Source organism: Camelus ferus, chromosome 9 (genome assembly GCF_009834535.1).
Source record: "Camelus ferus isolate YT-003-E chromosome 9, BCGSAC_Cfer_1.0, whole genome shotgun sequence".
In the NCBI taxonomy this organism is placed as follows: Eukaryota; Metazoa; Chordata; class Mammalia; order Artiodactyla; family Camelidae; genus Camelus; species Camelus ferus.
The window spans coordinates 14,886,603-14,903,330 of record NC_045704.1 but is presented as its reverse complement, the minus strand read 5'-3'; the positions used below and the strand labels follow the sequence as shown (position 1 = coordinate 14,903,330).

At 49.4% G+C, this 16,728-nt stretch overlaps 1 protein-coding gene across 1 annotated transcript; it reads right to left on the bottom strand.

The window, feature by feature from the left end:
- Positions 1–4,549: 4,549 nt before the first annotated feature.
- On the bottom strand, positions 4,550–15,494 carry SLC1A5 (solute carrier family 1 member 5). Its single transcript, XM_014550968.2, is given in 9 exon segments — positions 4,550–5,316; positions 5,318–5,486; positions 7,052–7,186; positions 7,338–7,532; positions 8,331–8,564; positions 10,358–10,524; positions 11,454–11,501; positions 11,925–11,967; positions 14,221–15,494. Coding segments are annotated over 9 exon segments (1,626 nt in total). The 5' UTR covers positions 14,790–15,494; the 3' UTR covers positions 4,550–5,250.
- Positions 15,495–16,728: the final 1,234 nt, after the last annotated feature.

Sequence of the window (16,728 nt, the reverse complement as noted above, 5' to 3'; positions counted from 1 at the left end):
TATGTTTGTATATTTATTTAAAATAACCTTGTCTTAGCTGTGATTTCATAAGGGAACCACATCAAATACTTCTGGCAACTTCCTATTAAATTGAAAATCATTAGGGACTTGAGACTAAATAGATAAAAAATTTCTCTTGGCATCAACCACAGTGTTTTGGTGTTTTCTTCTCTCTGCTGTTCCTGAACTAACAGCAATTATGTTAAAACTTTTCCAGCCCTTATAATATTGACTGACAGTTTTGTATATTCAATATTATCAACTAAGTAATGAGATGACAGGAAACCCAGCACAATTAACTTGAGCTAATTAGTTTGTTACAGTAGTATTATTGACTTTCACCATTTTAAAATGACTCTTGTTCTATTAACCAGCCAGAAGTATTTCAATATTTTAACCAGCACATCCATAACTAGTGCAAACTGGCGAAATTTTAGCCTTAGTTGGAAAAACCTGGTTAAGAATGATCTGAGCCCAGAACTTAACTCTCTCCTCGTGCAAACACAAAGTCCTTTTTGTAAGGTTTTCATAGGTTCTCAATTTTCTAGGAAGTGCAACTACCATGTAAAACGAGGGACGCTTGTACTGTATTTTGTTCAAACCTTGGCCCAGGATTGTCAACAGTTTCAGAAAACTTCATTCCGCCTGGTTCTTGGTAATCCGACACCTCCTCCCACCACATGTTTACAGCGTTGCCAGGAGCTGCCAGCACTAGAGGTGTAAATGTTTGGCTGCCTCCTTGGGTTCAGGGTAGGTGGCCTCACACATCTGCATTTTGAAATGCGTATTATAAATTGCTATCCTTTTACTTCTCCTTTTTCTTTCAGTTCGGACAGTAAGGGACCATTTTTAATATCATGTGCAAGTGGGTTATATTACCCATGAACTTCATTTTGAGAGAGTCAAGAGGACTTTCCCAGAGCTGACATTCAAGCCAGCACATGCACTGGTGTGGCCACGCCTGTGCTCTAGACACAAAAATATTAAATTACAGTTATTAATCCGTTGGTAATGGTCACTACCAGGAGTCCCCTGTTAGTACCCTCCTGGCTCTCCCTGGGGACCTCCTGATCCTCCCCCTGACCCAGCAGCCCAGGGGTTAACACTAGGCACAGTGGGAGGGAAAGGGGCTCCATGTCCCATAGGCTGTTGCATGGGCTGATGCGCTTACCAAGTAGTAAATATTTTGCAGACATTGTAAAATATTTGTTGCGAAAAGTGGATGGCGTGCAAAGACATGTTGACAGATGCACCTTTATGCACGATACCTCCAAACTGGAAACCACCCAAGGTCCATTAACACATGACATGAACTGTATGTCTTGCACATCCAGACCGGGGAATTCTCCCCAGAGATTAAGGGGGGAGGGGGAGGAATGAACTGCTGATACATGTAAAAACATGACTAAATCTCAAAAGCATTATGCTGAGTAAAAGCTGACACAAAAAGCTATACACTGTGAGGGAGGGTATAGCTCAGTTGTAGAGTCCATGCTTAGCATACATGAGGTCCTGGGTTCAATCCCCAGTACCTCCATTAAAAACAGTTTAAAATAAATAAATAAACCTAATTACCTTTCCCTACCAAAAGAAAGGGGGAAAAAAAAAACTACATTACTATATGATTCCACAAAAGTGAAATTCTAGAAGAGAGAGAATGACTTGTGTATTTTGATTGCGGTAGTGGTTTTTCACAAGTCTACGTATCTGTCAAAAGTCATCCTGTCTGCTTTTTTCCATTTTGTTTTTGGGGGTTTTTTGGTTTTTTGGATTTTTTTTTACTTAAAAATTTTTTTAAATTTTTAACTTTTTCCCCGTCATCTGCTTTGATGGATGCAGTCTATTGTATGTAAATGAACACCTCAATAAGGTTGACTCCCAAAAAGCAGAAGAGAGGGTCCCACAGGCCTAGAAACACTAATCTGTCACTCGAAGACAAAGCTGAGTCCTTACCCTGCCTCCCCCTCATCCCATCACTCTGAGCTTGAACCCAGGCCCAAGCCCAATCCAAGGCCAGCCCCAGCCCTCCCTCCCCAGCCTGGCTCCTTCAAAAGAGCAAGCAGGGTGTCCCAGTAATAGGAGTGGATGGGGCAGGGAGAAAGGGAGAGATAGGTAGGGGCTGGGCTCCAGGCAGTGGCCGCCCAGGTGCTTTTTCTTCTGCTCTTATCAGTGGCCTTTGGGTGAGGTGTAACAGAGCCATTGTTGCCAGAGGGGACATCTGGCAGCACCCGCCCAAAGTCACACAGCTGGTAGGTAGCAGAAGCAGGATCTGCACCAGGGTAACAGCCTTTTATAACGAGACAGCTCTGTAGCTGGAGTCCAATTCATTCATTCTGTAAATGTTGAGTACCTACTATGTGCCAGGCCTGAGGCCATGCTCCGGGCGTATAGCGGTGAACAGGACAAAGCTGGCTCCCTCATGGAGGGCACAGCCTAGTAGGGACCAGGTCTGGGAGCCCCTTAAGGCCCTATGCACACCAAGGAGGTTTAAGATGGTTCCGGTCTTTCTATACGACCTAGGCCAGCATTATAGGCACTAGTGGCATGTGCTCAGCACATTTTAAAAGTAGAAAAAAATTGGGTAAGTACTGTTCGGTGGAATTTGGACCAGTTACCTATTCTTTGTACGTACAACGTCTCTACAGATTGTACGTGCAAAATAGTGTGGATGTAATACATACCTCTTTAAACAGATATCTCATAATCTAAATTTAATTCATTCCCCCAGAAAAGCATTAAATAGGAAATTGAGGATACACCATTTCAAGCGGGGAAAATAATGTACACCAACTCCATCCTAAAACTCCAACCGATTTCCCCAAATATCATTCAACACTCTTATTAAACACTTACATAACAACCTACCAGGTTCTGGCATAATAGAAAGCATGGAAAACACCAATTACTTAATTTTCCAACACTTAACGAACTCATTAGTGGCTGTGTGTGCAATGCCCAAGAACTTTGCCCAGAATCAGATATGAATTCTATTTCTCTGCCACACAGCCACCGTGAGTGGTAACTAAATAAACCCCCCAAAAAGATGCTTGAGCTACAAGATAGCATCTCTAATTGGCCCCAGATTGGTGGTGCTTCCAGGCACCTGGCGGAAGTCAACAGAGACCTAGGGAGGGGGACATAGTATCAGTAACATGTAACACACTTCAACTGCATGCAAGACACGAACCTGTTAGGACAGGTGAGCTGTAGCGGGTGTTCGGCCGCATCCATGATGCACTCAAGGCTGAAAACAATTGCAGGGAATTTTTCTTGGGAGGGGAGGCAATTAGGTTAATTTATTTGGGGGTAATAGTAATTAGGTTTATTTTTTTAATAGAGGTACTGGGGATTGACCCCAGCGCCTTGTGCATAGTAGGCATGCGCTCTACCACTGAGCTATACCCTCCCCCTTAGGCTTATTTATTTTTCGATGGGGGGGTAATTAGGTTTATTTATTTATCTATTTTTAATGGAGGTACTGGGGATTGAACCCATAACCTTGTGCATGCTAAGCACTCACTCTACCACTGAGCTCTACCCTCCCCTCCCAATTATTTATGTATTTACTTATTGGGTGGGGGCAGGTAATTAGGCTCTTACTTATCTTGACAGAGATGCTGGGGATTGAACCCAGGACCTTGTGCACGCTAAGCACACACTACCACCGAGCTATCTCCCCGCCCTCCATGGCAGGTTTTTGATTCAAACAACAAACTTGGGAGTTAAAAAAAAGAGCAAGTCATTACTGGGGCTACTAGGATAGGGAGAGTTAAACTATCAAGGGATCCTTCCTGCGGAAGTGGTTACAGTGGGAAATGAATTTGTCATGGATTGTACAAAATTTTTTACTGGAAGATCACATGCATAGGGTATATTGTGCACACATCTTATGTACCCCAGTTAATTGAATGTTTACATCTGGGTCAGCAGCAGCTCTATTGAAACAGAACATTTGCTGCTGTGGAAAGTTCCCTTGTGCCCTCTCCCAGTCTATAAATCCTCACAGGTCACCATGGTTCTGATTTCCCTCACCATAGACCAGCTTCGCCTGTTCTAGACCTTCATATAAATAGAATTATCCTGCTTGTACTGTTTCCGGCTCCTTTCACTCAAAATACTATCTGTGAGCTACATCCAAGTTGAGTATATCCATACTTTTTCTTTCTTTTTTTGTCAAGCAGTCTTCCATCAAATGAATGAATTATACCAGCTAATCCAATTGATTCACTTATAAATTTTGGCAATTACAGAGAGCAGCTATAAACACTTATGGACCACTTTTTGTGTGAACAGAATGTCTCATTTCTCTTGGATAAATACTCAGGAGCAGGACTCCTGAGCACCATGGTAAGTAGATACTTTAATGTACACTTTGATGTTAAAGTGCCCAGCTCTTATAAACTACCCAGTGATTTCCAAAGTGACTGGACCATTTTGCATTCCCACTAGCAGTGCATGAGCTCGGCCCGATTCCACGATTCCACATCCTCATCCCTACATTGTATTGTTTTTGTTTGTTACCATTCCAGTAAGTGAGTGCCATCTCATGGTGGTTCCCAATGGTGTTTTTTGATGAACAGATATTTTATTTCAGTGAAGTCCAATTGATCACGTTTTTTGGGTTGTTGTTTGTTGTTTTCTGCATGGCTAGCCCTTGTAGTTGAATTCTTAAACACATCTGATTAGATATACGTGACCATTTTATTGCTAAAAATGTCCTCTGGAGTAACCAGTATTTGTCCTCAGTTTCCTAGGAGTGTTTCTGTTACTGTGGAGGGAACAGATGGCCTGGGGACAAGGTGGAATGTACCATGGAGAGCCACAGAACACACACATACAGAGCTAGAGCTACAGCCACCAAAATAACCAGCAAAGGAACCAGCAACCTGTCAAAACATCCTTCTGCTCAAAGAGGGCAGAATTTCCCATGATGCCCTGAGCCCCGAGACAGGGAGGCCAGGCAGGTTCACAAGGTGGGATGGGGAGGACACTACTCCATCTTACTGTTTCCTAGCCTCAGGTGGGGACAGGAGTCGAAGATTGGGGAGATTTGGGGACAGACTCACACATACATGCATATGCTTAGACCCCAGCAGCGAGGCCCCTCACATCGGATGTCAGGGAGAGAGGCTGAGGCTGGTGGCTCCCCAAGTGTGTGTGCAGGGCTCCCCCAAGAGGCCCTGTTTGTCTGTTCACCCACCCTGTATGATTCCAATGTCCAAAGCACCTCCTGTCAGAGCAGGGACGGTCCTACTGGGATTTACATGACTGATTCCTTCTCACAGGGGTCAGCATCCCCAGCAGGTCCCGGATAGTGTTTGAGGAGAGGGTTGCCTTCCTCGGCGGGGACAGGCAGGGGCGTCTCACTCTTCACCTGGATCAGCTCGGGCACTGAGCTACGACACTCTGTACGATCCACGTAATTTTGAAGGAGTCCCGCCCCAAAGGCATCACCTTCCACATTGAGGACAGTACAGGACCGGTCCCTGAAGGGGAAAGAGAAGGAAATAAATGGGAAAGGAGGGGTCAGGCCCCTGTGCTACTCCTCCTAGACCCAGAAACTCACCCCTCCATTCTCCTAGGATCCCAAATATCCCTTCGTCTAGAACCTCAAAAGATCTTTTTCTCTAGAATCCCAGAAGTCCCCTAACCACTGTCTTTTCCCTGAAATCCCAAAGTGTCCCATTAGGTTTTCTCTGACTTAGAACCCCAAAGGTCTTCTCCTCGCCTTGGATCCCTTAATGATCCTTCTTCCAACAAAACACAAGATTTGTTCCTTCTAGAACCTCAAAATTCATCCCTCCCTTTTCTTGGAGCCCCAGAAAACCCATTGGTGCCTCCTATTCCTTCTGAAATACTAAATTCTCGTCTACAGCCGTACTACCCAGAATGTGCCTGATCTTGTCTGAAATACTAAGTTCTCCCTCAGGCCTTTCTCCTCCCTGGAACCCTAAGGATTTTCCTTCCTCTTTATACTTTTTGTGGGGATGTGTTTGTGTGTCATTTATAAAAAATCATGCTGTAACTCACATACTGTAAAATTCACCTTTAAAAGCATACAACCTAGTGATTTTTCATTTATTCAGAGTTGTGCAGCCATCCCCACTATTTAATTCCAGAAGACTTCATCACTCCAGAAAGAAACCCTCGTCCCCCTTAAGCAGTCATCCCTCATTTTCTCCCATCCTCCCAGCCCTAGGCAACCACTAATCTACTTTCTGTCTATAGATTTGCCTATTCTGAACAGTTATAAATGGAATCATATACAGTGTGTTCCTTTGTGTCTGGCTTCTTTCACTCAGCATGTTTTCAAGGATCATCCATGTTACAGGATGTATGTATCACTGCTTTATTCCATTTAATTGTAGAATAATATTCCTTTGGATGGAGAGATGACATTTTGTTTATGCATTCATCAGCTGATGTGGGCATTTGAGTTGATTCCACCTGTTTGCTATTATGAATAGTGCTGCTGTGAATCTTCATACACAAGTCTTAGTGGACCGTTTTTTTATTCTCTTGGGTTTATACCTAGGCATTGTATTGCTGAGACACACGGTAACTTTCTACTTAACTTCTGAAACCAAACTTTTCCAATTATTTATGTTCTTAGCAGCTTCATCATAATAGCTAACAATTATGTAGCACTTAATACGTACTGTTCTGAGTAGTTGTTCTAAGAGAACTGCATGGATTAAGTCATCTAATCCTAAAGGAGAAACTATTCTCTCCATTTTACAGGTGGAGAAACTGAGACACAGGAGTACTTGCCCGAGGTCATAATAGCTAGCAACAGTAGCTCTGGGATTTGAGCCTGGCCTAAGAGTCTGCTGTTAACCACTGGGACATGCTACCTTTCTGGGGTTCCTCTTAGAACCCCAAAGATTCCTGCCTTCCCTCTGATTGGAACACTCAAGGTCCTATCTCCTTTCTTCTAGAACTCCTTCTTTCCTTTCCTATTCTGCCCAGAGATTCTCAGTGACTCTCTTGTTCATCCTCTTTCTCCCAGGAGTACCCCTGAGCCCCACTGAAGCCCCGAACCCCTACTCACACTAGCCAATCCACAGCCAAGATCAAGGAGATGTCATGAACCGGCAAGTTGACTGCCTCAAGGATGATGGCTAAAGTGAGGACACCTCCAGCTGGGATGCCCGCTGCACCCACACTGGATGCTGTGGCAGTGACCCTAGGGGAGGAGAAAGAAGGTCAGGTGAGGCCCTTCAGGAGTGGGAGAAGCTATCAGGAGGGAGAGGGACCTGCTCCTCCCAGCATGTGTCCATTCTCAGGGGAGGGGTCAGGTAGATAGAGCGTCCTAGCCTTAGCCACCCCACACTCACAGGATGGTGATAATTTTCACGAAGTCCAATGACTGCTGGTTGAGCTGTGCAATGAACACTGCAGCCACACACTGGAAGAGCGCAGCTCCGTCCATGTTGACAGTGGCACCGATGGGAAGAATGAAGCGGCTGATGTGCTTGGCCACGCCATTCTTCTCCTCTACGCACTTCATCATCAGCGGCAGAGTGGCTGAGCTGCGAGGAACCAGAAGTCCCAGTTAGCTCTAGCTCTCACTGGCTCCACTCACCACTCAAGCCACGCCCCCATCTATCCCCACCCCCACCCCCGTCATTCCCTGGTCCTGGCCCTGCCCACACAGCGCCACAACCCTCTGCAAGCTCCGCCCATCAGTCTAGACCCCGCCCCCTTCCCACATCCCTAGGCCTCCCCTCCCCCACCCCTTGGCCCTCAGCCCTCCCCAGCTCTCCGTGCCCTTCTCTTCCTGGAGCCAGAGTGATCCCACAAAATGGAGGCATTCTAAAATGTCTGGCGTTTTGAACCCTCGGGAGAGTACTGACTGCTACTCCTCAAAATGCACACAAAAATTCATACCTAAATTCCAGAACGTCTGAGGTCTCACTGACGACCTCCCAATCTCTACTAATAATAGACCTCGACTAAGATGACTATATTCTTGGGGATGTTGCCATAGGGAGGGTGGGGTTCTGAGGGGACAGGGCCAGCAGAGATGAACAAAATACCCAGGAGAGGTGGAAGGAGCTTTGAGTGACTGGATCCAGGGTAAAGCACTAGAGTCCCCCAAGGCCAGGCCTTGGGGCGGGGAGGGGTGTCTCAGGAAGGGAGAAATAGATCTCTAAGGCAGTGGTTTCCTAACAGCGGGAGGGGGTCCAGGGCCTTATGAGAAACTTATGAAAGTACATATGGCCCCAACCCAGATTCAATGTCCCCAAAGACAACATTTCAGGGGTCTTTAGACATCTGATGCCTGCTCCAGGTCCCTTAAATTTAAAAACTCTGCCCCAAGGCCCCACCTGGAGGAGGTCCCGAAGGCAGTGGCGAGCGGCGTCATGATGCCCCAGAGGAAGCGGTAGGGGTTTTTGCGAGTGAAGAGGAAGTAGATGAAGGGCAGCACCAGGAACCCGTGGATGGTGTGGCCGAGCAGGCAGCAGAGGATGTATTTGCCAAGACTGGTGAAGAGCATCCCCACGTCCTCCATCTCTACGATCTTGCCGGCCACCAGGAACATGATACCCACAGGAGCATACCTAATTCCCCAAGAGACAGTGCCACCACTGATCACAGGGGCACCCAGGGCCAGGCACGGTGCTTAGCACATGACCTGACCACATTTCTCAGCCTCCCTTGAAGTTAGGAGGCGCCCACAGCACTTCCTTGAAGATAGTGCAGCTGGGAGATCAAAGAAGCCTGGGTGCTTCCGTAGCCACACGGAATAGTACTCACCCACCAGACTGGGACCTAACACATGATCAGGAAATAAACACCCACCATGCATATCATGTACGTTTTCTGGGTTTGTTTGTTATAGCAGCTAGTGTGACTTAAATCCATACAGTCTCTCACTGTATCATGAAAAATAAAGACCATGGCTCATGTCTTGAGGACAACTCCCAGGTATGAAGCTGAGCCTGACTGTGACTTCACCACAACCCTATGAGGGAGCTCCTATTTTGAGCCTCTTGGCAGGCATTGCTGAATTAAACAAAATTGAATAGGCTTGTAAAACAGAGACCATAATGCTCCCAACCTCATAGGAATGCTGGGAGGATGAAATGAGATGCCAGTTGAAAGGAGTTGAAAGCCTTTTGTACACAATAAGCAATCTATAGACTTCAGCTGGAATTATTATCATCTTCTCCTGGAGTAAAGATCTCAAGGGTCCCAGCCAGGAGGGCTCCCAACACCACCTCCTTGACTGCCTGATCGCTACGGCGACTTGTCTTCAAATCCATTCTCCTCTTTAGTAACAGAAGGAAGGTACCATTTCCCAGCCACCTGTGCAGCTAGGTCTGGCCAAACGCCCAAGTTCTGGCCAGTGTGACGTGCCCAGAAATGATACAAGTACTTGATAAATATTAGCTAAGTCTGTTTACTGTAGGCATGCTATAGGTCAGGCATTGTCCCGAGAACTTTACACATATTAACTCGCCTGTACCTGGTACTATCAACGTCATTTTCCAGATGGGGACACCAAGGTCCAGCGGGAAAGCCACTTGTCGTAGGCACACAGCTAGGATGTGGCAGCGCCGGGATGGGAACCCAGGCTGCCCAGTGGCACAGCCTGGTCTTCCCCACACACCACCCCGCCTCTGCGACAAAGTGCTCCTGTTCTACCCAGCAAGTTATCAGACGTCAGCTACACCAGAATCCGGGATTATACCAGATGAGGGGTGAGATTTGTGAAAAACACAGCAGCCCTAACCCATCTCCTGATTTCTGACCTGCGAGACCCAGGATGGGTCCTGAGAATCAGTGTGACACCATGTGGAGATGAGACAGGCAGAGTTGCCAAGGGTGAAGCCAGAGGCTTCTGTACCTGTTTTTTTTTTCTTTCTCGTCTTATCTGAGGTTATTTAAGAAAGCTCATACATGATGGTAATAATCATAGCTAACATTAAGTGAATGCCTAGTAGGTGCTAGACATTTAAAGCACTTTCTAAGTGCTCTACCTGTGCCTTAGTCACTCGTCTCATTTGCATGATAACCCTATAAAGCAGGCAATATTTTTAATCGTCAATCCAAAGGCAAACATTTGATGACACTGAAATCTCGAAAACAGATGCGTTAGCCAGGCTGTGGCCACAACTCAGCTGTCCTACCTTCCCATAGGATCAAGAAGCTTCCAAGTTCAGTCTTAGCTCTCATGGAATACAGTTCTCATTTTATAGACGAGGAAATGGAGGCACAGAGAGAGTTAAGTCACTTGTCCAAAGTCACACAGCCAAGGAAGAGTCGACGCAGGGTTTGAATTTAGGCCATCTGGCTCCAAGGAGCAGACAGAGGGTCGCCCCACCCCACACCCCCAGACCCCGCCACCTACCACATGATCCAGGAGACCAGCACCATAGTGGCGTCATTGAAGGAGTTGAAGAAACGGATGAGCAGCTCTCCTTCAGGCCCCAGCTTCCGCAGGGCCACGCCGAAGACGATGGCAAACACCACCAGTCCTAGGATGTTCATACCCTCCACTTCACCCCCCACAGGCACCTTTGGGCAAGAACAGATGGGGACGGGAGGGGCCGATCAGTCAACCAATACAGTCACCGAGGGCCTGTCCTGGGCACTGCTGGGACCCAGCAGTGATAAGACAGTTCTTCGGGCTCCTTCCTCCCAGGTCCAGGTCCAGGAGAAATAGACCTGTCACCAAGGACCACCCAGAGTGGGAAGGGCTAGAATGGGAGAACCCAAGGGAATGTAGGAACTGAGGAGGGTGGTACTGCCAAGCTTGGAGGGAAATCAGGGAGGGCTTCCGGAGGCAGGGGCTGAGACCTGGAGAACAGTAAGAGTAAATCAGATAAAAAGAGGGGTCTAGAAGATTCTAGAGAGAGGTAACAATATGCGACAACCTAGAAATGACTCTAACTTAGGTGCTCAAAGAACAGAAATTCACAGTGGCTGGAGTGGAATGGGCCGAGCAAAGTCACAAGATGAGGCTGGGTGGGCAGCTGGGCAGGGCCGGACCTCATAGGGCCCTGTGGACTGTGGCGAGGAGCCTGGGCTTTCTTCCAAGGGCACCAGGGAGCATGTCAGGGCTTTAGGCGTGAGAGGGGCCGGGTCAGGTCCGTGCTTTGAAAAGACCACTGGAGCTGCCAGGCTGAAGTAGGGGTTGGGGCGGGGGGGGGGGGGCCTGGAGCAGATCAGGAAGGAGGCCAGGGCAAGTTAGGGTTGGGGAAAAGGGGAAAAGAAGAGTCTGGACCCAGGCGTGGCTGTGGGGAGGGAGAAGAGAGAGCAAAATGGAGATTCTAGAAAGGAAGAAAAGATAGGAATTGGGGAGGGGCTGCAGAGAGTTTAAAACAAATAGCACAGCAAATGTCAGAATACCCCAAGGGCATATAAGACTGGGATAAGAACAAAATGAAAAAATCAAGAGGATGGGCCATAGGGTGGGGCCCCCACCACCCATCCGCTGCTCTTACCTTCACCAGGGTTTCATCAAATGGTATCTCCTTATAGGAGGTAGCATACTGCAGAGGGGAGGAGGGGTTGGAAAGAGTCAGTATCAACTGTCTTCAAGGCTCCCCCAACTCCATCCTGGCACTGATGATGCTCCAAGTCTGCCCTAAGCATCCCTTAAATGTGACCTCATTCTATCCCGCTGGCAACCCTGCTGTGGTAGGATAATTCATACCCCCATTTTCTAGAGGCGGAAGCTGAGGCACACAGTGGTAAAGGCATTTGCTAAGGGTCACACAGCTAGAATTAGAACTCCAGAGGGGCGTGGATGGGTTTCATTCAGAAGTCACCCAGGAACCCTGCAATATTGCCCATAAATATCTGGGCCTGTGTGTTTTTCCAGGTACTGCCCCAAATCAGGCACCGAGGGGCTGCAACTGGCCGTCTCCCTCCCTGCCCACCCTCCACCCTGAGGGACACCCCCGAGGACTCACTGAGCGAAAGGCTGCGGACACCAGGTTGGAGGGGAAGATATTTCTGCAGAGATAGACATGGGGGGAGTATTAGATACCACAGGAGGAGGTCAGGGGGGTCAGGGGGGCTGGGTTTGCCTCTGGTTGGGGAGAAACTTGAAGGCCCCATTTGTACCCAAATGTGTCTCCCCCTAATGCCTCAGCCAGGTTCGGCCTGGCAGAGATGGACCTGGATCTGCACCTCTTTCCAGGTGTGGGGAGTCTGAGCTGGACTCCTAGGGTCCCAGGAGGCTCGTGTTCTAGCCTCAAGGGAAGGTTGATTGAGGGTGAGGAATGTTAGCTTCCCAAGGTAGGCCGGGGCAGGGCTACGGGGCCTCAGCTCCACCCCAGCAGCACACTTAACACCCTGGACATCTTGCATCAGCTACTTCCCCCTGGAGGCGTCAGAAAAGGGCTGGCTGGTGGCTGGTGGGGTGTGGGGAAGATCTGAGTGTGCCAGGAAGGGGTAGTAAGAAAGCCACAAGTATGGCTGTGTTGTCATGAATGTGCGTCTGTGTTTACGCGGCTTTCGTATGAGGGTGTCTGAGTGTGACTACGTGTGCAGTGGCGTGCATTCATCCCCACTGAGCGACAAGGACCCCGTGTGTCTCGGGGTGAGACAAAAATAACAGCAAAGGTATCTCCTGGCGCTGTGCTAAGTGCTTTAAATAAATCAACTCATTGAATCCCCGCAACAGCCCTCAGGACCATGTACCATTATCCCCATTTCACAGGAAAGGAAACTGAAGCACTGAAGGTGAAGAAAACTGCCTGGCTAGGAAGTGGCAGAGCTGGGACTTGAACCCAGCCAGCTGGCTCTATAATCCTAACCTCAACACCCTGCTCGACCAATGTGGCGGGTGTACAGCTGTCAGTGGTGGTTGGTTAACAGTTTGTCAAGGGTTGGTATCTGGTTGGGGGGATGCGGTTTAGTGTCCAGATATGTGCAACCCTGTGGTGTGTGGCCTGGTTGGTGTGTATGTGAGTATGTATGTGCCCATCTATGAGTGGCTATTTGTGCTAAAGAGGTGTTAGTTTCCTGTGTGTGTGTGTTAGTATAAGCTCGCGAGTCAGTGTGAGATGCCACAGCTGTCGCTGAGTGTGTCCAGCTGCGTGTCAGCTGCTTATAAAGCTGTGTGGCTCTGAGGGATGTTCCAGCTAAGTCATTAAGTGGCTGGCCAAGAGAATGACATCTCTTTTGGCACAAGGGGATAGCCTGTACACACAAACAGCCTTCGAGAGGGTGTGCCTGTCTGCCCTGTAACCCCCTAGGACAACCAGGGCTGGGTCAGGACCCAGCTAATCTCCCTCATCCAGGAGGTGCCCACCCACTGTAACTTCTGGACACCAAGCCTCCCTGGAGTCTTCCATCTCAGCCTGCACTGGTGCCCCAAGAGGCTGGGGGAACCCTGTTCCATGACATATCATTTCCTTCCCCTACTTTCAGGAAGTCCCCAACCCACCTGGAGACACTGAATCAGTAAGCCTCAAAGGAAAGGCCATCTGGACCCAGCAGAATGCCCTCCTTAGAAGCGGGGAGAGCCATTTTGGCGGAGGGGAGCAGAAGCCAGAAGGAAAAGTATCTACCCCCATTCTGGGCAGCCTAGTGTGGGGGAGGGTGGCCGGGGACCAGACAGAGTCGGAAATGGGATGAAAAGTTTGCAGAGGTGGACAGACTACCAGGGACATATAAAGGGTCCAGCCCAGCTGAACTGGGTGAGGAAAGGAGGCTGAGAAAAGGACCTGGCTTTGTCAGGGTGACACGTGGTGTCGGGAACCCTCAGACTGGGAAGAGTGTCTGGGAGTTGCTCCTCATCCAGGGCTCCCCAAATTTTATCTAGACACTGGACTTAAATCTTTATCCAGAAGCCCCAACCTGGGGCTCTTAGCCACCCCAGATCCCCTTCCAAGTTCCCCTCTGGATCCTCTCCCCTCACAGGAGTGACCCTCTTATGTACCCCCAACCCCTCAAGCCTTATTCCTTCTCCCTCTATAAGACTTCCTTGCCTATCGCCCTCCTGTGGGGTCCCAATTATGTAGCAAGATCCTGCCTTAAGAAGCCTCCTCTAGGAGTCTGTCTCACCCTTTGCATCCTGACCCTCAAGGGGCCAGACCTCCCCCAACTATTCCACCCCGTTTTCCTGAGGCCCTGAGGAATATCCCCAAACCTCGCTCCAGTCCACTTGGAGACTCCCGCCAACTCTAACACACGTCCCCTCCCCACGTGGCTGAAGCACCCCCTTCCCCCTATTCCTCCGCGGAGGGGGCAGGGTCTGACCTCACAAGATCCAGGAACGAATCGAGCACCTCCTTGCTGGGGGCTTCTTGCACCGAGCCGAAGGCTCCAACCGAGGCGTTGATAGCTGCGAAAGCGGCTCCCGGCTGCAGCGCGAGCGCCAAACCCACGCCGAGCGCAGAAGCTAGTATTGTGGTGACCAAGAAAAATAGCAGCGCCCAGGCGCCCAGACGGCCGAGCGCGCTCGGGTCCAGGCTGGCGGCGCCACCGATCAGGCTGCACACCACCAACGGCAAGATGATCATCCTTAGGAGGCGCAGCAGCAACTCGCCAGGGAAGGCGAAGGCAGCCAGGCGCGCGGGGCCCAGCGCTAGTGCGCCGCCGGCCCCCGACACCCCCAGCCCCAGCGCCACGCCCAAGACCACCGCCACCACCGTCAGCAGCACCAGCAGGTTGGCTCGAAGGCAGCGGCACACCTGGTTCCGGGAGCCGCAGCTGCCGCCTTTTGCTGCGCCTGGGTCCTCTAGAGGAACCAACGCCGAGGCACCGTTGGCGGTGGGCGCCGCCGCCGCGTACGCTTTGGAGTCTCCTTTAGGTGAATCGGCCACCATGATGATCGCCCCGGGGTTCCTTAGCGCCTGGAAGCTGGGAGCGCTTAGGAGCGCTTAAGGCTCCTTCCCGGGACGCTGACTTTCCCTAGAACTGAGTTAACGGAGCCTGGAGGCTGGAACTTCGGAGGGTTCCTTGGAGTTGTGAGTTCACAGAGCCTAGGTTCCTTGGCTCTCGGAAGCTGGAGTGTTTGAAATTCACTAGGCTGGACGCTGGGGCTCCTCTACTCTTCCAGGCTGTGTTTGGCGCTCAAAAGCTGGGAGGTGGGAGTACCTGGGGTTCTTGGCACTCGGGGTTAAGTTTCTCAAGCTGGAACCTGGGGTCCTTGGCACCGGAAGGCTGAAGACGTCAAGGAGGCGGAGGTCTTCAAGAGGCTAGTTATGTCTCGGTGGCGCAGATCCGAGACTCCTTGATCCGGGCGTCGGGGACCCGGGGTGCCTGGGTCCTGGAAACCGAAGGCTGGGGAGCCTGTCTGGGGGCCGGAGGACAGAGCTCCAGGAAGAGCGGAGCCAGGCTTCTGGGCCGGGGAGGGAAGAACCAGTCCCCTGGGTGCCGAAGGCGGCGGCGGTCCGGGATCCCGAGAGGTAACAGCTGTTAGCCAAGAACAGACCTCATGGAGCGCCGCGTGGCTCTGAGGCGTTTTGGCGGAAGCTGCCTGGATAAAGAGCCCGGGGGCGAGGCTTGAGAGATCAGGGACATACCCGCCCACGCCGATTGGTTCAGAGCCCTCCAGCGGCAGGGCTTAGGCCGAGATAGGGCCAAGTCACCCCGATTGAAGGCAGAATAAGAATGGCTCTGTCCAGGGGCGGGGCCAGCGGGGCGGGTACTAAGGGAGCGGGGCGTTGAGGTTGAGGGTTGGTGTGCGTAAACTACAAAAGTTCCGGCGCGAGAATCGCCAAGAAAGTGCGGGTGATCCGCGGGTGGCTCATCTGCAAATCAGTTTAGCCTGGAACTCTTTTCCTGCCCTAAATTCTGGTCTTTTGTCCCTTCTCAGAACTTCAATTCTCGAATGTAAAATGCAGATCCCTCACGTGACTGGTGTAAGATTTAAATGAGATGGAGTGATTTATTTAATCATGCTAATCATTTTTAAAATAAATGTTCACAGTTCAGAACCCCACATGCATCAATTACTGGCTATTATTATATTAAGATTGTAATCCACTTCCCCTTAGATATGCAATTTGCAATTCATCCATTAAGAATTATAATTCCGTTTAATGACTGTGCTAATGATTTTGCTTTCACCAAATATTTCCCTTTAACTATGAAAAATTTCAAACATAAAAAAAAGTTTACAGTGGACATCCATATGTCCACCACCTAGAACTTACAATGATTTCACCATATTTCTACATCATACTTCTATCCATTTATCTCTCTATCCAGCCACCCATTCACTGTCTTTTAACATATAAGTCAGTTGCAGATATCAGTGCACTTTGCCTCCAAACACTTCATTATGCATTTATGAATCGGAAGTTCAATATTTGTATGTGGGGTCCTCTTTTTCTCACAAAATGCACAAGCCTTGAGTGACATTTGCTGGGTTTTGACAAATACATATGCCTGATTTCACTGGAATCCTCATAACTGCTTGGTGAGGTTGGTCCCTGCTATTATACCCAGTCTCCAGATGTGCAAAACTGGAGCTTATGGCGACCAGGGGAAGTCTCATGGCTTGAGGCCCGACCTGGGGAGGCCAGGTGTTGCAAGCCTGCCTCTCAAGGGCCTAACCAGACTTCCTCTGCTGCTTCCTTAAAGGGAATCAGTTATGATTCCCTACTCCTGTTGGCTGTATTAAAATTCTAATTCTTTCTCCACCTGGCCTGTTCTCTGACAACATTATCAGGTGTTCACACTTGCTCAAAGACTACAGATAGTGATCATCGAAGAAGCTTCCTTCTGAAGCAGCTGTGGGGCCTGAGGCAAGTCACAGCC